The 24,384-nt window shown below is 44.7% G+C and overlaps 1 protein-coding gene and 1 long non-coding RNA gene across 2 annotated transcripts in view; one reads left to right on the top strand and one right to left on the bottom strand.

Moving 5' to 3' along the window:
* Nucleotides 1–24,384, bottom strand: part of LOC144106848 (uncharacterized) — a 101,030-nt gene that overhangs the window by 61,780 nt on the left and 14,866 nt on the right. The window contains exon 2 of the mRNA XM_077639796.1: nucleotides 4,568–4,639. Coding sequence (XP_077495922.1) covers nucleotides 4,568–4,639 — 72 coding nt within the window. The remainder of the gene's footprint in view (nucleotides 1–4,567; nucleotides 4,640–24,384) is intronic.
* Nucleotides 1–24,384, top strand: part of LOC144106849 (uncharacterized) — a 117,864-nt gene that overhangs the window by 88,820 nt on the left and 4,660 nt on the right. The window lies entirely within an intron of this gene.

Genomic DNA, 24,384 nt, shown 5'->3' with positions numbered 1-24,384 from the left:
TGTGCTTGTAAAAGAAAACAGACTCCCAGGAAAAATGGCAAAGTTTGCGCAGCTCAGTTAACAGCTTTGCCATTTTTCCTGGGAGTCTGTTTTCTTCTAACAAGCACAGTTGCTAGTCCAGTCGCCGTGTGTGTGCCTCGTCTCTTCGCTGTGTCCCGTTTTTTGACTGGTTTTACTCCTGAACATGTACCAACTGACCCAGAATTCAACACTACGAAAACAATTTATAGGACCGACGGGAAGGTGCCTTAATGATAGGATAAGAGAACATGCATCATCGCTATCAGGTGCCCCAAGCAGCAATCTAGCCCTGCATTGCAGAGATTGTAAAGAAAACAAAAAAGGCAAACAAGTGCGCAAGTGTGAGCCCAAGTTGCATGAAGTTCAAGTCATGAAAAGGTATGCAGACAAATTGACACGTGAGATCCTTGAGGCATTGGCGATACGGGAAACAGGACAGCGGTGCGTCAGCACACCATCCATCTCTCTATCAAGAAAAGAAATTTCTTTCTTGAACGAACCCCACGGGAGATAAAAGCAAGATCTTTTTGACAAGGAAACAAAAAGCGCGGATTTTCCAATAAAAATTTTAGTTGACAGTCAGCCTCGTCTACGTTCTGTGTGTTCCTTTCTGTGTCTGCGTTTTGGTTTTTTCGGCTGTTCCCACCAAGAAGAATGAACCAACTAGCTCAGTTTTCTACTCTTTTACCGCAGAGCTTATTTGGTGATCAATCTCTCGCGATCAACCATGAACTGCACGCCACCTCCCAGGGTGTCAGGGAGGGCGCGCTGCCTATCCAGTGTGCAGAACGCAATCAAAACAGGCTTTTGCAGTTAGACACCAACGCCACGTACATGAAAGCGAGAATGAGGTTTCCACTAACCCACGGAGCCGGTTGTGCGCATTACGTTTCGTGAAAATGAACGGCCTTTGCAAAATTGTAAACTTCAATGAACTCCTTGAACGCCGTCGGCTCACTTGTTTTGTTTGTATTTTGAGGAAAGGAAATGGCACAGTAACAGTCACACGTATTTCGGTAGAGATCCGAACCGCGCCGTAAAGGCAGGGATAAAGGAGGGAGGGAAAGAAGAGAAAAGGGAAAATTGAAAGTGGGATTTTGAGGAAAGGCGCGGCGCTGCGCAGCGGCGGAACACCTGTTGCTCGGTGCTACTGGTGGCGCATGCGCAGTATGACTAAGGAGCGAGAGAGAGAGAGAGAAAAATATCCGTGGAGGGGCGCGCATTGTGACGTCATGTGCCTCCTCGGAGCACCGCCACGGCGAAATCGCAAGTTCGCGGCCAGCAAAGCTTTCGCTTTAAAAGATGTTTGCAGTAACTGGCCAATTCAACCAATGATGAAAGACGTTTCGGAACCCGTGCGGGTTCCTTGTTCATAGTCAAGGAACCCCTGAACAAGGAACCCCTACTGGTTCCGAAACGTCTTTCATATTTGTTTGATTTCATGAGTGACTGCAAACACACCTTTTCCACTTCTGTGCCTGACCGGACGAGCTTTCGTCGAATCCATGACTACATGTATCTCGACTTCTTAGTTATTTTTAAACTTGTAGCGTCACGCTACTCGTTCAACCGTTTCAGAGCCTGCGGCGTCGCATCGTCATCGAACACTGGACATTTTGTTTTCAGTCCCCCGGGGTAGCCTCTAGCGTTCAAATGATCAATGACTTCTCTGATGATCCGGCGAAGCTCTTCCTGAGGCAGATCACAATGAAGATCTGTAATGTTGACAGACAGGCAATAACGTTAGGGATGTTCTTGTGTTGTTAGTTTTCAGGGAAGAGAAAGCGCAGTAACTGTAGCACATCATAGTGGACATCTGTGGCGCGCTGAGAAAGAAGATAGAATGATGGGAGTGAAAAACGAAAGGGAGAAAGATAGGCCGTAGCGGAAGGCTACGGAATAATTTCGACCTGCTGCGTATCTTTATAAAGTGCACTGATATGGCAAAACGCACGGGCGCCTTTTGCGCTTTGTGTCCATCGAAACGCCGCCGCCTCGGCCGGGATGGAACCCGGCCGCGATCTCTGCTGCGGTTCGAAAGCAAGTTGAAGAGGTAAACTGAACACCGCTCGTGCGCACCCGGAGTACCGACCAGCCTCGTTCATTGATGGAGGAAAACCAATTGACAGAATACATGGTAGAATTTATGTAGGATACGCTGCAGGGCTAGTTGGTAGTCGTCAAACTTCATGGAATCACAGTGCAGGCAAGCAAGGACAAAGAGAGAAAACACAAACACACACTTGCTTCAGCGCAAGTTGGCGTGTGTGTCCTCTCTGTGTCCTTGTCTGCCAGTGCTACGATTCCATGATATAGTATAATGCTGGTTTTCTGGCTTTTAAGTCCTTCTAGGGTCAATATTTATTTTTTCATGCATTCGTTCATTTTTGCATACTGAAGCCTTAATAAGGCCATGGCAGCAGTGGGCAGGGAGGGAAAAAATCTATCTTGAAAAATACTAACGTGTAAAAACAACACAAAAAAATGTCACCAACATTGATGACCACTAAAAACTCTTAAGTGGGTAGCGAGTGGATGTGTGCAGGCAGCAAATCCAATTGTTTTTGTTGACGATGAAGGCCGCACCGTTTGAGTGAAGCGTTGTTCTCCATTCAGCCAACATCATAACTCATGAGCCCGGCTGGGCACCAATGCAGGAAGCAAACAAGCGTTCCTGAGTTTCAGTTGCACCGCGTGCGGTGTAGCATGCATTGAAGTATTGTGTCCACAACACCATTGAGGCTGGCAAATGTTTCTGTTACATAGAGTCCCAATCTGAGTCTGCTACTTGAAAACCGGACCAATCCTCATTTGAATTGTCAGCGTGAATGTGAGCTTGTTTACTGCTCGCAGTTGCGATATGGGTTGAGAGCGGCAAGCCCCGTTCTAGCTGGGCTGTATACGTTCCGCATAGGAGGCCGATGTTGGTATAGCAGGGGCTGCCTTAACCCAAAATACACAGGTTAGACCCACATGGGCCTAGCTTCGTCAGCTAGGTGGCATAACTTCAGCGCTACGCTCATTTTACCAGGCTTAAGTTCTTTTTGCAGGTATAAATGGTTTGATCTAACGGGTATTGTGTCCACAACGCTATTGAGGCTGGCAAATGTTTCTATTACATAGAGTCCCAATCTGAGTCTGCTACTTGAAAACCGAACCAATCCTCATTTGAATTGTCAGCGTGAATGTGAGCTCGTTTACTGCTTGCAGTTGCGATATGGGTCGAGAGCGGCAAGCCCCGTTCTAGCTGGGCTGTATACGTTCCGCATAGGAGGCCGATGTTGGTATAGCAGGAGCTGCCTTAGCCCAAAATACACAGGTTGGACCCACACGGGCCTAGCATCTTCAGCTAGGTGGCATACCTTCAGCGCTACGCTCATTTTACCAGGCTTAAGTTCTTCTTGCAGTTATAAATGGTTTGATCTAACGGGTACTGCTTTTACGTGAATTGGACCTACTGGGCGCACGGCAGAAGGGCCCTCCATCCCTCTGATACAAATGTGGCGGGTGATGGCGAAGTTTAAGGACAAGACCGATAACAACGCTATTGTAAACTTGAGCAAACTTCTCGTTAACGTGCCTGTCTTTCCTTTTATGCGTTGCATATTGCAATCACTCAGTTCAGCTCTTGGGCGCGGCCGGGCAGCCACCATTGACCTTTAGCGCAACCACGTGACATGACGTCACGACAGCCGGAGGAAAAGCTGGGCCCCAACTCGCGCGGTCGCGCGCGGCCGCAGCCACCACCTGACTCCCGCTCCTCCCGCTAGGGGCGCTGCGCCGGCGCGTGACGTCACGGAGGAAAAGCTGGGCCCCAACTCGCGCTGTCGCGTGCGGCCGCAGCCACCACCTGCCTCCCGCTCCTCCCGCTAGGGGCGCTACGCCGGCGCGTGACGTCACGGAGGAAAAGCTGGGCCCCAACTGGCGCGGTCGCGCGCGGCCGCAGCCACCACCTGACTCCCGCTCCAACCGCTAGTGGCGCTGCGCTATGATTGACGTCACGGCATATGTATAAAAGAGCTGCGCTCCTTCGCCGGGACAGTCTTATACCCCTGTCATACGGCCATTTCGAGGGCCCTCTAACCGATAGTCTATCGACTCAAAGGCGATCGAGCGCTGCTACACGGGCGGTTTCAATGGCGATCGAGTCAATAACCTATCGAGTCAACGGAGCAGCACGGAACTCCATCGAGATATGCAACGCATTCTTGGCTTAACCAAGCTAAGCCTGGCCATTTTTTTTCTCTTTTGCTCTAAAAAGCCACCACAACGCTTTTCACGCACACGATTTTTGAGCAGCTTCCGATGACGTCGCCTCATGAGTTGATGCTCAGACCGATGTTGTTGGTACGAAATAGAAAGTTACGCTTCCATGCTTCCTGCTACATACGCACTATCGCACATGAGTAACCAGCATCTCAAGAATAGGACCCTCGTAAATTAATCTGGGAAAATTCTATTAGCACTCATTTAACGTACTCACTGCTTTTTCTCATGCTCGTTGTCATTACGCGGGATACAGCGCGGCCAACAACTTATTGCGTACCTTGTTCGATGCTTTGATATCGGCGAATTTTGCATGGCACATGCGAAACGCGATGCAGATCTTGACAGCAGCCTGAAAAAAAAGTTTTATTAAAGGTAACAGCAGATGGTGTAGCATGCCTGCTCCATTTTTGCCGCTACAGTTTCATTAGCGCCCCGGGTGTCTATAGTGAAAGCAATGTGACATACGAGTGGCGTTATTGTTCTCGGGCCGACAGTCATTGAAATTCTTGGTAATGGGCTTTGCGAGTTGTCCCAATATTATTTTAAAGACATATTTATTTATTTTTAAAACACTACCAGGCAGGCAGGGATCGTTGTCGGCACCTATTTTTTCCTAGCACAGTGAAAATAATGTTGCGCATAGACAGGCGGGTAGTGCAAGTTCAGGCAAAATCATTGTCTGCCAGTTACAGTTAGCCTAAGAGCGCGTAAACATTCTATTAACATAACATAATACACGATGCAGTTGAAAGAAATATTTGCGATAAGGTACAAACAGAAATACTGTGAGGGCACAGATAACGGTTTTAATTCTGAATGCAAAACAGCCAGGTGTCTTTCATCCCCCTAAAATAAATTTCTAAGATGAAGTTATGTTTATAAGCTACTTTTTTTCTCTCTAACTACTTACAGCAAAAATGTGCCTCTTGAAAGGTCCTTATTTAATTTATGTAATTTCAATGAATGTGAATGCTTATGCAGTTTTACTCTCATTTTTTTTATTTTTAAAGGTACGTTGGACCACTTATGCCTTAAATGTTATAAATTAGCTTACGAATTAACTTGTGTCGTCCAAGCCCAGATTGATTTTGTGTCGTAAGCATTTAGGTTGTGCTAATTAGTTCTGTCAGTCAGTCTCTCTTTGTTTAAGAAAAACATTACTCCTCAGGAATCGCTCTAATTTGTTTATTAATTAATGCAGAAATGAAAGGAAGGTAATATTATCATATCTGAAGACGGATCTGTTAAATTATTCTACGAAAACTATTGAATCTGGCACAGGTCGTCGGAGGGGTTACTCAAGAACTAAAACCCCTTTTTATGCCGACGACGTAAATAAGTTGACATGAATCCTATTTATACTTACTTTATATTACTAATTCACGATACTTCTGCCGTCTAACTGATTTTTCTAACTAAACGCTGTTTTTACGATATCAGGACTCAATAGGAAGTTATCACGCCATTCAGATGCGGTTTTCAAAGCAATCTTAAGCAATCCTTGGCCTTCAGATAGATATCACGCTGACAATATCTTAGAGATTATGGCGAAATATGGTCTTATTCAAATAGTTGATAAGCCCACGCGAACTCAAGGAAACTCTCATTCGCTGTTGGATTTATTATTTCTGTCTGTAGAAGCTTTCTATTGTACAATAGATATTGAAGATGGTATTTCCGACCATAAAAGTTAACTTCCTACCATTATTGTTAGCAAGAAGTGCGTCTCAAAACAGAAGACGGTTCAAAAACGTGGCTTTTTGGGCTTGTTGGTGCATGATCAAGCAAGAGACTATAGCGCAGAGTAGACAGGACACAGAAGAAACGAACAACACGAGCGCTACGGGGAACGTTTACAATTTCCACGCAGCTGATGACACTTCAGTTATGTACTACTTGGAATCTTCCTTTTGATAAGATACCACAAAACGATTGAGTTGAAAACCTGTGGAATTACTTCATCTCAACTGTGAGGCATTGTATGTGGCGGTTTGTACCGCTGAAAAAAAAGTGGTCACGAAAACCGAATCCTTGGGTTACCCGAAATATTATCCATTTAAAACACTGTCAACAACGTGCGCGAAAAAAGAAGCCTAAGCAAAACACTGTAATTGTCACTCTCAGTTCGCAAGTACGAGAACAATTGAATGAAGCCAAAATGCACTTCCTTTCTACAACACTGGCAGAATATATGCACAGCGCTCCCCAAACATTTTGGAGGTATCTCTTTGGTTCCAACTCAACGATAAACTGAGTAGTATTAATTGGCACGTTATGCTACCAACCGAAATTAGTCGCTGAGGCCTTCAATAGATCCTTTGTGTCGGTATTTACTCCTAAACAGCATTTACATCCAAAGAAGTCGCCAAGCACCCAGCAACATGAAAGCATAGTCATATCACGAGAAGGAATTCTTTCATTACTCTTAAAACTGGATTCCATGAAGCCACCTTGTCCTGATAACATACTTAACGAATTGTTGAAGCGTTACTGCGAATGGGTTTCCTATTTTTTAGAGATAATATTTATGGCATCATTACGTGATAGCCCTGTACCGGGTGACTGGCTGATAGTAAGAGTTGTGCCATTTTTTATATCTGGTGAAAAAATTGGAGTTTCAAATTACCGTCCTATACCTATCTCATGTTCTGTGTGCAAAATGTTTGAGCATACACTATCTAAATGCCTGGTAGAATACATTGAAAGTAATCACATTTTTTATAGTAAACAGCATGGCTTCCGTAGCCGTCTCTTGACAATAACACAACTCTTTGAAATTACTCATGATTTTGCTACAGCCATAAACTCAATAGGGCACATTGATGTGATTGCGATAGATATCTCCAAAGCATTTGACAGAGTGTGTCATGGCAAGCTTTTACACAAGTTGCATGAGATTGGTATTGATGTACAAATAATGAATTGGATTCAGGCTTACCTAAATAACAGAGAACAATTTGTACAAATAGATGAAGAACGCTCATCGACTTTACCAATATCATCTGGTGTTGCGCAAGGGTACGTTCTGGGTCCTTTATTGTTTTTATTACATATTAATGATATTGCAAAAGACGTACACCCTCTCGTCAAAGCGCGCTTGTTTGCTGATGACACTGTGTTTTTTGTTGCATAAAGTGCCTGCAAGACCAGGTTCTCTGGAATGACTCTTTGAAGCTTGTGTACGATTAGTGTGTAAAGTGGGACATGAAAATTAATTACGAAAATTCAAATTCTATGATTATGCCGAACAAGAAGAAGCCATTAGTGTTCCCGTATATAATTAATGACAGAGCACTAAAGCGTTCTAATCAATTAAAATATTTAGGTATCACGATTAGTCATGACTTAAAGTGGAGTGATCATGTACAAAACATTTGTGGAGCAGATCAACAAAACTTGGATTCCTAAGGCGGAAGCTTAAAGATGTACCATCGGATGTCAAACTACAAGCCTATAAATCAATAGTAAGACCAACTCTGGAATATGCAAGTATAATTTGGGATACGAATTAGCAATATCATGTAGACAAAGTTGAACGTGTTCAAGATAAGCAGTAAGGTTTATATTTTCGTCTTACCAAAGAACGCAGTCCGTATCAGAACTTCTTTTAGGAGCGCAGTTAACAACATTGGCTATTTGCAGAAAAATTGTTAGGCTAAAGTTTTTTTATAAGCTTAATAACAGTATGTTCAATCTGGATTCCAGCTTGTACTTGGGGCCACCCGGAGGATTGTCATCGCGTACTAACCATCATTTTGCAGTTATGCTGCACATGCCGAGAGTTTATGTGTATAAGTCTTCGTTTCTGCCTAAAACATGTATAGAATGGAATAACCTTGACCGATGCGCATTCGACAAAACATATTCATTTGAAACCTTTATAAAACAGCTGGAACTGTGTTGTATTGACTTATTATCGCATTCCCACCTTGTAACAGCCCGCAAGGGCTAACAATATTTGGAAATAAATATGATCACGCGATGAACTAATATTTTTGTACGCAATACAATCATCAGCAAAAATGACTGAGGTTTAGCTCTGGTTAAACTTGGTAAATTGCGAGAGCTACAGGTTATGCTGCTCGCGTTCTGTCGGCGCTTCTTCATGGTTTCGTTAGGTCTTCCATCCCGGGCTTCCTTCAGAAATGCCGAACTCGACGCATTGTCCTCGACCGTCGTGAATTTACTATCGGCAGCTGAGCGGGCCCGTCTAGCCGCATCGTCATTACGAAGCCTGTCGAGACGTTCAGCACGCCCCTATTCGGTCTCTTCGGCTCGCTGCCTCATTGTTTCATTCCGACAGCGAAGCCTGGCTTCCTTCAGCTGAGCCGACTCCTCGCTCTTATATTTCAGCAGGCGACGGTGGCTCCAGTGGACCGTACATATATACACCTCCTTCCTTCTACGGCGCATGCGCACAGCTGCTGCTACTCGCTTCACCGCGGGCGAGGCGCACGGCTCTGTTATGACGTCATGCGCATGCGCACAGCTGGTGAGGTGAGCGGCGCCGAGCGGCGGCGTCTGCCGTTATAGACAACGGCTCAAGGTCAAGTGTAACCACGGCGGAAAGCGCAATCACTCGAAGAGGCGAAGCGGCTGGCGTAGTGTTGCTCTCGCAACAAAAAGACTCGTATACAAACAAATACTTGATTGAAGTTAAGAACAAAGTACGAGCTAGAACCTTTCTCTGAAGTATGCAGTCAAAGAAGCCGGTTATTCTATGCTCTTCGCGATTAACTTCTACAAGTTGTGTTCGATTACTAAAAGTTTTCACTACAATTTTTCTTATTGGTTAGTGCGTTTTCTGAATTTGTAATTACCATATTTACCTGCGCAATTAACGGCTTAGCACATTGAATGCACCGGTACTCTTGCTGACATAAAGTGCAATCCTTATTCTCTGCACCTAAACGCAATTCTTCGTTTGGCGCCCAAACCGCTGATGATAGTGAACGCTCTCTTGCCTTTTTATGAGCACCGGAACACCTGCACCATACCAAATATGAACCGCCATCAATGGAATGTGAACGCATTATAAATTACGCCACAGAACAAACAACCTGCAGACATCTTCGCGAGGAATATGAGAACCCATAGACGTCACACTTCGTACTAAAATGCTTCTGTTCTAGATATCCCTATTTAAACCCCCCCCCCCCCCCCACACACACACATATATATATATATATATATATATATATATATATATATATATATATATATATATATAGGACCAATACAGACAGAGTTATTGGACATAGGCGTTGTGGGGCATGAGGGTTATGGGACATGGGAGTTATGGGATATGGGGAAAAATTTCTAGGGCTTATAGGTCATTAAAACAACTTAAACAACTTGGCAATATAGGATATAGCGATTTTTCAGGATTTAGGTTACGCATGATGCATGAAACATGGCAAAGCTATTGTACCTATTCCTATCACGAAGGTAGCATGCCCATGGAACGCAGGCCACCTTGCATTGTCTGTGTAGAGGAATTGTGAATTTAAATTCAAAAGGCATGGCCTAGTTATGGCCCGCATGTTTTATACTATGATCACGACGTGCTACGATGTAGAAGTAATGATTGCCTTATTGAAAGTTAACTATGCAATTATTTATTCAAGTTATTTACCACTTCCGCTATATAGCGCTAAATTTTCTTCAGCCGCATACTGGTCGGCACTTCTGTGGGCGTTCTGCCCAGATAAACTTCAAAGGTGTCTGAAAAATGAAAACACACAATGGTTTCAATTAAGTACCAGATTCAAGGCTTTCATAAATATAGACCTGAACTATTCCCTTGGGCCACTGCTAAACAGTACTTGAATAATTAAGTGAAAAATTGTCAATTTTTTTGTCAATTTCGATTTCATTCATTTTTTTTTTGCTACTCATCCAAACAAGTCGCAGAAACATTGATAAATTGCTACTCATTTTCCCTCATGTACAGTGCGATTTTAACTGGCTAGAGAATAGAATACACTAAATGATCGCTCTTGCAGCTATAACAGGTGCGATCGAGCAGACTAGAAGTCCTCGAGAATCTGTAGGCATTACTGTCTGAATAGAATACACTAAATGATCGCTCTTGCAGCTATAACAGGTGCGATCGAGCAGACTAGAAGTCCTCTAGAATCTGTAGGCATTACTGTCTGACTATGGCTGAACCTCTACCTACTTTTGTAGCGAAAGCTACATTACAGTAGCATTTCGAGCCTTCAGCGTGGCGGCGTCGTGGCCGTGGCGGCACCGCCACCCTGTGTCTGCGCCGCCACGCTGTCACGTGGAGCGGAGCAGCTGCCGACGACGCAGCGCCGTGGCTGATCACGTGGTTCGTCACGTGACCAAGTTCCACTCGGCAAGCTGTATCTATCGCGTCACTTCAGGTTCAACCAAAGCTAAGCCACTGCCAATTTTTTCTTTCTGCAACATGTTGACCAAAGAATAAAACGGTAAGCAGATACTCACTTGCAAAAGCATCCAACTTCAGAGGTGGCAATTCTTTCCTTACTTCATGAGGCTCTTTCGCGCCATCCTTGCTAACGAAGCGCCGACAGGGGGCCCCCGTGATGCTCCTGTTGTGCAGGGCGGGAACCCCCCCCCCCCCCCCCCCCCCCCAGCACCTTCGCTGCCTCCTTGCAAAAAAGCGAGTCTCGCTTTCTTGCAAGGAGCCAGCACCATTGCTCATGACTGACGAGCACCCCATTCCCAAGGTGTATCTGCATGAAGGAAACAGAGAGCAGTGGTCAGCAAAAGATAATTTACTTTTATCATTAAGATGCAGTGACATTTAAGCACAAAATTTCAAAAAATTTGATGCATTAGCAAAGGTCAATAGATTCAATGACTTTATTGCCATTTATTAGAAGGCTAAAGGTGCTTCTCGTACTAGGAAACTTCAATTGAGATTCAAATGTTTTCTGACGATCTTTTGTAGAATTATAACCGTGCACTGTTAAAATTGTTTGATTTGGAAGGTTCGAAAGCAACATGGAAATAGATATATGCAGTGCAATCTTGCAGCAAATGGTGAAAGCTACCACCAATAATATGCAGAAGGCACGGCACGATGTTGCATCACTCATGCATGCATGTGAGCGCCATTTCTAGCCCCCGACCTCTTCAGTCAAAAAAAAGCACACATCACGTCGACACATGGATCAAGGAACCACATAAATGATTTTGCAAACAAAGAGAACTCTGCCGGCATGAGGCCCTACTGATGCCAACCAGATTGCTGCTCTCCAGATGGACGAAAACACCTGTGTGCATTTCATCCTTACTTATTACAGATGCACAGCAAGCACAACTACCATGAAATTAAATCTTTCCCTCCTATAGCTGTCTATGAAGCACTATTTCACATGCTGTACCATCATTCTGCACTAACTAGGCGATCACCTCATTCCTCAGTCATTTTATATATCCCATTGCACTGGCCAGTGTCACAAGGTCAGCACTGCTTCATGCCGCTTCAATACAATTCTACCACAATTTTTGAAAATTCTGCTGCCCCATGGAACGATGACTCGGAGTCAGAAAACGACACATCATGTGAGCTGCTGCCCTCCTACGTGGACCTTTTAAAAGCAGTGACTGTTTTGAGCCGCCTATAGTGACCACATAACCCTCTATAAGATTCAGGCTGATCTGGTTGCCCATAAACGGAGCAGCGTGCAACAGAACATTTACGATTTTTTCAAGCCTATTCCAGTCAGAAAAAGTGCGTAAATGTCAAATATCTTTTTTTCTGAACCTTTATTTTTCGGACACCTGTTTATTCGAACTTTCCCTCGGCCACTGTGGAGTTCGAATAAATATTCAGTGACTGTACTGTTTCACTGTCAGGTTGCAATAAACTGAACATGACTCTCTGCTTAAAGTTCGCATGAACATTGCTCAGCATGCAAAGTGACACCTTCAAAATTCTAGGAAAAAGTTATGCAAGTACAAGTTCCCTTACTTGGTCATTCACTTCCTGCAGAACTGGCGGCAGGCCACTTTGCCTACGGGATGCAATAAAACATTAAACAGTCGACAGTCAATTCATCAGCACAACGCTAATTTACAAATCATGAGTACAAAGCTAACGTGTCTACTTTAAGATAAGCAAGATGTACGCAAAATGTTTCTGAATACAACAAGCACATTTTCAGATTAGGTGAAGTCCTTGTTTTTCCAGGGCAACCGAATCAATGCAACGATGCCACTTTTAGGAGCTCTCAATGCTGCGACACGCAGCCTTTCAAGCCAACAGTCACCATCTACCACCTCCCGAATTTCTTTCTGCTGAACTGGCGTAATTCTTTATCGCTGTTTCTCAAGTCAGATTGCTCAGTACCCTTTAAAGCCACCCTGCCCGGACAACCGATTTCAAATTATAGCTCCCCCTCCCATATCACAACCTTCTTTTCCTAACCATAACTTCTTCAGAGCAAACGGCCTATTAAATGACCCCCCTCCCCATCATGAACACTTTGCCCTTTTACTTGCCCTTTCATAAAAAGATAAAACAAACAAATAAGAAAGAGCACGAGTCTGTAACATCAAAGCTTTGCCAGGCATAAATCAATTCAAAATAAGTGAGAAGGAGCTAAATTCTCAAAATAAAACAAAACAGGGATGTAAAAAAGCAAGACAGGCTCCCAAAGTGCACGATGTCAAGGTGCTATTTCATGATGAAAAAAAACGAAAATGAAAAAAGCAGAAAACGACAGAATTCCACACAAGGTGGGTAGTTGAAAGAAGTCATGCGTTAGGTAGCAGCTGAAATTTCAAAAGCAAACAGCAGCACAATATGCCACGAAAAGTGGTAATATAAAAAAGCAGAAAGTACAAACAAAGAACGTTTGTTCACATAAACTATAAAGAAACTAGAAACACTGCAGAACAATAGTTAAATGGGCACTTGAGGAAAATATCAAACCAGGCAAGATGGATATATCATTATTTGGGAACACTACCCACGTTTTCTCCAAGCGGAAAATTGGCTGCGGTGCTCAGAAAACCACAAATAAAAAGTCCTGTAGTGCTTCCACACTGAAAGTGCCGGCGAAAAATTATTTGCCGTGTGACGTCTTTGCTATCTGACCAATTAGGTGCATCGCTTCCAATGACTGGAAACTCGGCCAGAAAGCTAAAGTCGAGAGATCAGTGGTCATGGCAGTAACGTGGAAGTGCGAGCCACCTCTGCCCCCTCTCGTTGCAACCCCTGTTGGTGTGAAACTGTGTTAGGTTATCGAGGGCAGCCACTGCTGATCATGCTCACACATGCAGACATCGGCAGAAGTAACACAAGGGTGTGGCCCTTTGGTGCGTTCTTTGCGGTCGCGAAGTGCACATATATGCTTAGAGGGATCCTCAAAAGCCTGTGATTAGCAGTCGTGCTCTAACGTATTCATTAATCATCAAGCACTATATCTGAGTAAAAAATTGCACGCATATTTCTCGTCAGTCGGCGCACTGCTTGGTGAGTGTGCCTGTTTACTCCCTGCACAGTAAGTATATCGCAGACAACGCTTATAATGACTCTGCTGTGGTAGTGCTTGCTACGTCCAGGAATGGCTTCCTGTGAGCTGTAAGCGGAAACGAATCGAGGTACATTGCACCCAATTGCAGTCTGCCACCTGCCGCTATAGCTGTCAGCAGAAGATGCATGCATGATCATGTGAAACACAAATAGACTGGTTGAACGTTTTTCTCGTAGAAAACCGTGCCTTGAAGCCTGAACTCCATGTACGCGATAACTCATGCGAAGGCGACGGCGGCAAGCGACGCCGTCGCACGAAGCATTTTTGCCGTGTCGCTTAATTGTCTCGTCGCTGGGATCTGCACCAAAAGAAAGTTTCGCCCGTCGCCCGGAATTCTCCCACGCGACTGGCCAATGAGAGCTCCACACAGCCGTTTCCGGTTTGCAAATTGTTCGTCACAGCTTCTCCTCAGACATACGCGATTGCCTCATCTACCGCGGCCTCAACAAGCGCGTCGTCTTTGTCATCGCCACCGCCGAGAAAATATTTGCTTTGCTGTAGCTGTGAGGCAGACCCGCATCATTTAAACAATGCGAACAATCTGCTCGTCTGTCACGGAGGGCTAACAACATTTAGAGTGGGCTATACGAGGGGGCGTGCTGCAGGGAGAGATGCGTTGTCTAGCCGCGGGTACTGGCGCTCGATCCACCGTGCTGCTGCGCTCCAACTGTATATACGTGCAGAAACACGCGCGGCGCGCATTGTCACTTGAATATTATAGTTTACTCACTTCCAAGCAGATTGCGGTGAGTGTTTCTGGGAGTGTTTTTACTAAGCCGCAGTGCACAGTCACCGAACGAAAGCACACCTCCCCCGTGAATCCATGATGTAACTTCGACTCCGCAAACACACCGGCTTGGTTATCTCTACTGCCACTACACCACTGCCGTAGAGGAAATATTTCTTTTGCCATGACTATGAGGCACACTCACAAAATTTTAAGAGAGAGAACCGGTTACGGGCGTGTTTACTAAGCTGGAGTTCGCAAAGCACGGAGAGTCCACTGTACACGTCGCTGTGCACAGAACACAGCAGAAAAAAAGAAACACAGGACGGGCACAAAAATTAAGATTTTTAAGGAATTCCCTTTCTCTAACCTTGACGTGCGTGCTTCACTAAGAATCATAACGTGGTAAATGCCAAGGTCTTTAGGCATAATTAGACTGTTTTCTTTTCTCCTACCTGGCTTTGCTGTTCAGCAGGCTCTGCAGAACCGAGATAATTCGTTTTCAGGTCTGCATCTTGCTCCACAAGCTGCAAAGGCAGCAGTCCAGAACGTCACATCAAAAGTGCACTCAACTCAGGTCAAAGGACACAAACAGCTGACAGAAGCGAAAAAACTTCAGAGGACGCTGTAATAAGTGTGAAATTAGTACACATTGCCAGATGACATCAAAACACTGCACCATCTGAATGTAAGCCATCTGCGTGCATCCTGTTCACTTCTGCATCTGCTGTCCACGTTTTCTAGAGCAGTAAGCTCATTTTCAAGATCATGCATATAACTTCCCCATACCCGTCAGCGAACCTATGCATTGCTGAAGAAATGAGTTTGCACATACACTGGGCAGAATTGCAGGCAGTCTCGTTACCTTTTTAGCGATCCAAAAAAACCTGCTAGTATTAGTAGCGATGCTTCGCATCGAAATAGCTAGCGCAGTTCAAATTACTACCGAAGCTTAGAGCTGATTTTTATCAACATAACAGTGTGCAAATTTTGCAAATGTGCAAATTACATGCCACTGGTCCAGGAATCATAATTCTCTTTGGCGTACATGGCTTCGTGGCTCTTCATGTGCAGTCGCCACAAAAGAGGAACCAGTTTTGCCTGCGCTCCATGCCATGGGCTGACGAGGGACATGAAATTTGAAGCTCTCAAATGCCTGCAACGCCTCATGAAAGACAAGATAATTGCACAGCTAGTCTACTTCAAAAACCAAATCAATCAGTATGAGTCCATCATCGTCAGCCAGACTATGCCCACCGCAAGGGAAATGCCTCTCCCATGTCTCTCCCATTAACCCTGTCCTCTTGCCAGCTGCGCCCACCCTATACCAGTAAACTGTAGCTTAGATGTCTGGCCCAAATCATAGCTGTGGCAGTGAGAGTGACCACAGCAACACTTCTTAAACAGAAATTAGCGGCAAGTTTAGGTAATTATTAAGTAATTTCGAAACCATTGCATCGACTGACCGCCTTGGAGAGCTAAGATAATACAAGATGCAACATCAACCCGGAGACGGTTGATGTGGTTTTGATTTGTTGTAGAGCCCATTTCCTTCAGCTTCCTCAAGTCCACAATTCAAGATCATTTGCCTGCATCTCGTGGTTGTATTCTTTGAGAGACTACCTGCCCGATTCAGTTAGAATTAATCTGATATTTTCATTAGCTGCCGCGACAGCACACCAAAGAACCAATATTTCGCAAAGATGATACCAGTAGCATTATCTCGCGTTCACCAGAGGAATGAGCATCGTCTTGTTCTAGGCAGAGGCGAGCATGGAGGAATGAAAGCATAGGACGTGCCTTCGCTGTCGAAGCTCTGCTTAAAAAGTGTGCTGGAAGTCATGTGTTTTTGCAAAGACTAACAGGAACTCTTGGCCAACGGCACGACCAGTGTTAACGTTGGGTGCAGCGGCATCGTCTGCTGCACTGCATGGTAGACGTACATGCGCACAGGCGCCAAGAGAGCGGCCAACAAGCAAAGGAGAGCCCTCACATACAGCTAAAAAAATGTAACGACTTCTCCTATATTCTTTTTTTCCTCCACAGAAGCAAGCTTGCAATGCTTCGCCTGACCAATGGAAAGTGCATGTACAGGGTCGTCCACTCTTAGTTGGAGTGTCGCTCCGGGCTGCCGGCGCTCCGAGGGGCGCCTCTCGCGGGCGCCGGAGAGACTATTGCGCAGGAGCAGTGAGAGCTGTAGGCGGGGCTACACGCGTCGTCTGCTACAGTGCGCTCTGTATTGCGGTGAAGTGGGCCTCAATTTTGAACTCCGTCCGCATAACGCCCATCGGAGAAACGTGAGAAACACAACACTGCTGAGAAGCCTATCAGCCGCTTCTATCCCGTTGCAGCAACAGTGGCAAAGTTTTAACTATTGCGTGGCGCACACTTTCTCCCGAGTGTCATTATTTGTAGGTTTGAAATTTACCGTGCAAGCAGAACACATTGGTACTGTTTCTCCAACAAAATAAAAGCAGCTGATAGGCTTCTTAGCAGTCTTTTGTTTAGTAAAAAACATTTCTCCGATCGGCGTTATGCGCACGCAGTGCAAAATTGAAGCCCACTTCACCGCTATACAGAGCGCACTGTAGCAGACGACGCATGAAGCCCCGCCTGCAGCTCTCACTGCGCCTGCGCAATAGTTTCTACGGCGTCCACCAGAGGCGCCCCGTGGAGCGCCGGCAGCACGGAACGACATTCTAAGAATGGACGACCCTGTACATGTGGCTTCTACATATGATACTGCACATGAAGCACTGTTTAGTCTCTCGGAGTCACTGCACGCGCACGAAACGTTCACCATAAACACCGTATACCTAGGTTCCGCATACTCGGCACCACCTAGGAGGGCTTGCGCAGATCGCCTACCTTGCAATAGATCAAAAGCTTACACCTTTATCATGCACGCTCGGTTAGGTAGTTGCTCATCGGAGTCGTAATCTTCGCTCATGCTGTCACTCTCAATTGTACTTAGCATTCAACAACTCTTGTCTCTTGCGAGCATTGCGCAGGACACAGAATTGTCAATTGCGCACTGCCAGGCAACTTGTCGAACCAATGGCTTGTCTACAACATTGCTGAGGGCAAGCGTGACATCATTTCTGCTGCTTTGTAGCCCAGAACCCTTTTGGGTGGCGAATGTTGGCAATGTGTGGAAAAAATTGCAGGCTGTCTGAGAATGATCAACAACAACCCACTTATGATGCTTTATAGCTTCCTTCTTTACAATACCTGGCTGGTCTCGTCTTTGGAAACAGGCAGAACAGCTGGTTCAGAAGGCAATGTTTGGCCTGTGGCCTTCACAAATATTTTATGAGAAGAAATATTACAAACCTAAAATCATGAATCAATTTGTAGTGGACAAGTTCTTGTAGAAAATGTTCACTACGTTCACGACAAAAGAATGCCAAACAGCACCAACAATACAAGAGAAACGAGAAGATGCACTTAGCCGCAATAATAGAATTACAATAGAGAGTTTTAGTGTAGTGTTAGCACAATAGCGGACCTAAGGGCAATTATTTTAGCCTGCTGCAAGCAACTGATCCCCTTTGACAGTTTTAGCAGAGCGTTCTTAAAACGATAAATGCGGTCTGCTTGACATCGAGGCGAAAGGTTCTTCTAAAATGGGCGCCAGAATTGAGAGCGTATCCAAACAATTGGGCTGAACTGTGGCTTAAACATTATCGTCAAAGCAAGGAAAGTCATAGCAACATCAGTAGTTTCCGGTAAAGATGCCGGCCGGAATCGAAAGCACTGATGAATCGGCTGAAGTGGGTGGCTCTCGCTTGGAAGGATGCCATCATGTTTTCTCGCTAACTTCTGAAAAATGTGTGCGTACACTAACGCTATTGTCCTGTTAGCGTTCTGTGCATGCGCACTCTGGGCCCCCTATTCCAGTATGCACGCATTTAGGCAAAGCCTTAAATACTAAAATTCTTCAATATTATGAATCTTAATGCCGCTTAGAGGGGTGAAATATGCTAGTAGCTCTGTAAGAGAAGGTAGAGGAGTCTGTGAAAAGTGTGAACAAAAATTACTGCATTACAAATGAACAACAGGGATTACCTAAAGTTGGAGGAATGTGCTTCTGATCTCTAGGGACTCATTTTCTGCAGACGTGTTCGTCCTCCTAATGCTGGTGACATACTTCTTATGGCCATCAGCAGCCAAGCCCCTGTGTCCGGCTTTAAACCAAGCCTCTCCATAAAAGTTAAATGCGCAAATATTAATCATTTGCTATGTGAGAAAGTTTGGCATGCACAATACAACTCAAATCGCCTTAACAAATCCACAATTTTATCTGTGAAAAGCACACTTGCTTGCATAAGTACCAAAAAAACAGACAGCAATTAGGCAAAAATAATAAACAAATCTCAAAACACGAAATGCAAAATTTCAGTAGGCTTTGCAGTATGTCCCAGAATACTGTTTCCATTTTTTGCAAAGCTTAACACCTGATATCTTATATGCTGCATGGAACACCATCTTCAAGAAATAAATGTTCTATGCAAAATTAATTACCTTGTGGGAATGTCCATCTTTCTCTGCCGATCTGCGATTATCCTGAAATATGCTGTCTGGAACAGCAATATGATTTTTCGTCATGGTCTTGATGAGCTCCTTTTCGCTCGCTGAAAGTAATGAAAGCACTTCTGAAGAAAAAAACAAATGGAAAGTTTCCCTCCGAAGTGCTCACGAAATGCTCTTTGCTTCCCTCTTTATGCAATGCTATATATATGCCACAGCTGATACAATTGCCGAAATACCTAGCATACAGCTAGCAACTGACGTTGTTTGGCATACACTTGAGATTATTTAACATCTGTTACAGGTAAGCACTCGCCTCCAGCATCTAAGCACTCACCAGCTTACCTACTGATTTACTGTCTTCTTGAGGCGCGACCAGAAATTTTTGCGTGAGCACAATGATTTCTACATATTTCACATATGTACGGTCTCTGAGCAAACATGGCAACCAACACTTGCTGGTTGGTTTGCATCAAGCATAACGATACCAGCAAACAACAATGAAAACACCAAAAGTAGTACACAGGATAGCATTGTCCTGTGAAGTTCTTTTGGTGCTCCTGTTTTTTTTGCTAGTTTTACATTTCTATCAATGCACAGCCTCTATAAATGGCTGTTTTCTCCACTTGAGTGGTGCAATGTGGGCTGCTTTAGTGCTAGTGTGTTGTACGTCTCAAGCAGGGGCAAAGGAACTCGAACTTAACAAGCATAAACAGTTGGCACTGGAACAGCCTGCAGTACAGCACTCTGTGAAGACACAAATAAAGTAGTTAGGTTTGGTTTATGGAGTTTAACGTCCCAAAGCAAATCAGGGACGCCGTTGTGATGGGCTCCGGTAGTTTCGTCCACCTGGGGTTTTTTAGCGTGCACGAACATCGTGCAGCACACGCCGCAGCCGGAATCGAACCCGTGTCTTTCGAGTCAGCAGCCGAGCACCATAATCACTGCGCAACCATGATTATGATTTAACTCTGCACGCTAGTAAGGTTGTTGCAACTAGTAAAAAGCGTTCATTGCTTTGAGGTTTATGAGGTAACACACGAGCTGTCAATGATAACCGCCATTACCATTCCCTATTTTAGCACAACCTTTCGTGCAGGTTCTAAATGTTCTTCTGCAAGACCAATTCGTGAACGGCCAGTCCGTCGAAAAATTTCGCGCATTGTAGCATCTCGCAAGCTCAACTCAACCATTCGTTGTCTTTAGTATATAGCATTCACTGGGCGGAACAGCCAATGTCTAGTGAAATCCGTGCGCTATTTTGACAGTATGCAGAGTTTACGCTGAAAGTTGTGCTGCGACAGTGACTTGCGATCGGATTGAATGAATAAACGGCTCGACCGCGCAAACTCGCACGACCAGACAGCCGGCCACCGCCGAAGCGATGACTGGTCAGCGGCGGCTTCTCTGTTGAAAACGCCGTGTCCGATTGAAATACGTGTGCGAGCAGACCAGTACATTAAAAAGGGCGCAAGGCACCTATCTCGACTCTCGACAACATACACGCACCGTCAGATATCATTGACAAGTCGGCCTGCTACAGTTCACGTGGTCTCTCCACTGTAGCTCACGCCTGTGCATGCGCTGCGTATTGCCTTTCAAGCGAGAATGAGCTGTTTGGCGTGGCCTTAAGCCAGGAAGATAAAAAATGATACTGGCTAACTCAATAAAACAAAAATAAGCAGGGGAACGGAATCAAAGATATTGAACAATCGCGGTCAGGGCCACTGCACAGAACAGAACAAATCAACTTACCTCCAAGCAGTAGTACCACGTCGCCGGGGAAATAATCTTCAACGACAGCGCCGGCTTCCAATGACCGCCAATATATTTGTTTGTTTTTAGCTAGATCACTGTCACCTACTGGTGCGTAGTCCTTTGTCAACCCTACGCCCACAGTTGCGTGGCATCCGTCGTCATAGACAACATACGCAAACTTGGGTGGCACTGACATTTTCGACAACAGCAAAAAAAAAAAACGGTTAAGCATGCACAGGTCGGCTGTGCTAAGTTACGCTCTTTAAAACCGCGGATGCTGTTCCGCATGAGCACAAAGGTGACACAAGTAGGCATACCATGGGTACCGTTGGATAGACTACTGTCGGATAGAAGTCCGGATGGCTTCTGATTATTCCTTTCTTGACGACATGACATCTTGACCACGGTGGAAGATTCACCGTGATCTTGAGATTTAGACAATTAGATCCACGTTGCTGAGTGCAATTCATGTCTGATTACTTTGTTATAAGCACAAAAAAGAGGCTTGTATAAGTCGTGGTTACGGCACTACGGCTTCTTCCGATCAGCCTTTCTCTGAGTTTGTTTCGGCCACCGCCTCCTCTATACTTTGAAACTATAGAGGAGGCACTGGTTCGGCACCACGCCGACTGAGAGCTGCTCTGCTGCGTGCTGTCATTATCCTGAGTCATCCACTCCACGCCAGCGTGGTGCAGCGACTAACGTCTTAGTTTTGTTACTACAGGAATTCAGTTACTGATCTACGCTACTAATTAAAAAAATTGCGGATAGTATTTAAACTTTGCACGTTATTACGGTGAAGGCAGGGTGTCGTTATGAGTGAAGGCAGCGGAAAGAAGCGAAGAAAGCTATACTTGCGCCCGTCTCAGCCTTTAACCGTGCCTCGGTCTACCTTTTACTATGAAAAGCGCCCTAGAATCAACGACGACAGCATTTCGCAGTCTCAACTTCAGCACAATGCGGTGTTAAATTCTGCTACCGGCGACAGATTGTCATTGCCTAGCTTTTGCAGCTCCGCTGTAGAATATGCAAGCTCCATTGTGAGCAGTAGTAGAGAAATTGCCAACGCTGGTGAAAACGACAGTGAGGCAGGAGTGGAGAGCGACAGTGAGGCAGAAGTGGAGAGTGGAGCACACAGCCGAACCGGCAGCGAAGACGGATGCAATATAAGTTATGCTGAAGAGGACCTCTCTAGCGGCGGGGAAGAAGACGAGGGAGCGTATTTTGATCTGCGCCATGAAAACACAGATGTGACGCAGTTTGATCATTTAGAGCTTCTGGCGAAGTGTATTGAGGAATTCGGCTCCAAAACTTTGCCTGGCTCGAATACGACAGTATCAGTGGCAATAGTTCTGATTATGTCTTTTATTGTGGCTCATGCCTTTCCCTGGTCTGCGGCAGACAACCTCTTGAACCTCGTCGACGCGCTGTTTGGGTTGCAGAGATGTGGTCTGTCCACATCAAAATGCCTGCTGCGAAAGCTGTGGTTGCCAAAATGTGCATCTGTGGTTAATTACCACTACTTTTGCGAGACATGCACATCATTGCTCAATCCCATGACAGACAGATTACACCAGTTCTGTGATCTATGCCATGTCAGTTCCAGAATTTCAGCGGTGAAAAGTGCAGGCAACTTTTTTGTCATTCTTGGTCTAAAGAACCAATTTTCTGGACTTATTACTAAACTGAAGGATACCCTGTATCAGAATCTTTGCCAGCTGAGGCAACAAGCACATGGAGGTAGTCACGTGATGCACGATATAAACAGCGGTATCATTCACCGATCTTTGCATCAGAAAGGTGTGCTGAACTGGTCTGATTTTACGGTCACTGTGAACACTGATGGAAGCCCTCTCTTCAAGTCTTCAAGTCATCAAATGCATCAGTTTGGCCTATTCAACTGACAGTGCATTAGCTGCCTTTTCCGACGAGACATCAAAACACGGTTCTGGCTGGATTGTGGTTCGGGCACAAGCCTCCAGATATGCTGTTGTACCTGGGCAAGTTTTCTGACGTGTTAGGGCAAGTCAAATAACTTGTTTGGGAGCATGGCTTGATTTATATATACACCAGAGTCTATGCTACACGCGTCTGCGTCGATGCCCCTGCCAGGGCATGTGTGAGCAACCATGTCTAGTTTAATGTATTTTTCGGCTGCTCCTGGTGCCTTTCATGCGGAACGAGCATAGAAGGTATGCCAAATTCTGCTAAATATAATGCATTCACAGGCAGCATGGGCATAGAAGACTAGACTGATTGCTGTCTTTTAAACGGTCAAAATATAACGATCATTGTGAGGATAATTTGTCCATCATTTGCAATATTACGAATCCATAACAAGGAGAAGCACATAGTCAGGCTCCGCAGCTAAGTGCTGCACCTTGGCTACAGCAAAAAAAAAAAATTTCTACAGCCAACAATCTAAATATCTGCCTTTTACTTGAGTAATGAAATTTGTAATTCTTTTGACTGGGTGATCAAATGTATTTTTTTATGTAATCATGTTGTCGAATGCCTCTTGCCTTGCTTTTCCTGGCCCTCATGTATTTCTTGCCCTCGTCTGTTTCGTTGATAGAGGTTCTGATCCGATTTTTTTCATTATTACGCTACTTCTCGATATTGGTTCACACCTAGGTTATATAAGCTACTCAGTGCCCTGCAATTTTATTGTTATCTCATGCATGTATGCTGCATCTCATCTCCAATATCAGTAAACCTCTGTCATATTTGTGTGTATGTGCAGGATGGTTTGCCTGTAAGTTTTATGACGCATGAACAAATAAGGCGTTCATGTGCTAAACACAGTGTTGGAAAAATTACTCAAGTGCTGATACACAGCTAGTTTTAAAAGCTTACAGATTGTTTTTCATATTTCCTTCATCCAACACCAACTTAAGTCTAACTGTTCATTTCCTCGTAGAAGTAAGTTGGGGTGCAAAGAGATATGTTTACTGTAAAATACTTTAAAAAGCTTTTTCTTCCTTTCTTGTGCCTTTTGCATGAAAATAAAATATAATGTACTGCAACCCATCTCCTTCTGTCCTCTTCCATCTTATGTTGCATAAACTAGAATACCCATGTTTTCCTTTATTTAAGGCTTTTACAATATCTATTTTCTTCATTTATTTTCTTCCCATATTACTTACTGCAGGCAGATGGCTATACCTCGACTCTGTGCATGGTACATAAAGGACCAACGCAGGTATCCTTAGAGACATGAAGCAGGCATTGAAAAACGACATTCCAATGAACGGACTCAAGGGGCCATTACCACTCTCAAACATGCCTCACCTTGACCTTGCGTGGTGCTACACAGTTGAATACACGCACTGTGTTCTTCTGGGTATCACCAGGCAGCTCACAGACTTCTGGCTAGATTCTTCGAACAGCCAGGAGCCTTACTACATTTAAGTGCACACAGCTGGAAGTGCGAGTGAAGCATGGGAGTGTTTTTAAATTTTATTGCTCGAAATAGAAGCTAAAAAATTGAATATGTTAAGCTCGGCAGATGGCTTCCAGTGCACCTATCATTTTTTGACTTCAGTG

The sequence above is a fragment of the Amblyomma americanum genome, chromosome 10, assembly GCF_052857255.1.
Source record: "Amblyomma americanum isolate KBUSLIRL-KWMA chromosome 10, ASM5285725v1, whole genome shotgun sequence".
In the NCBI taxonomy this organism is placed as follows: Eukaryota; Metazoa; Arthropoda; class Arachnida; order Ixodida; family Ixodidae; genus Amblyomma; species Amblyomma americanum.
This window is presented reverse-complemented; position numbering and strand designations above follow the sequence as displayed.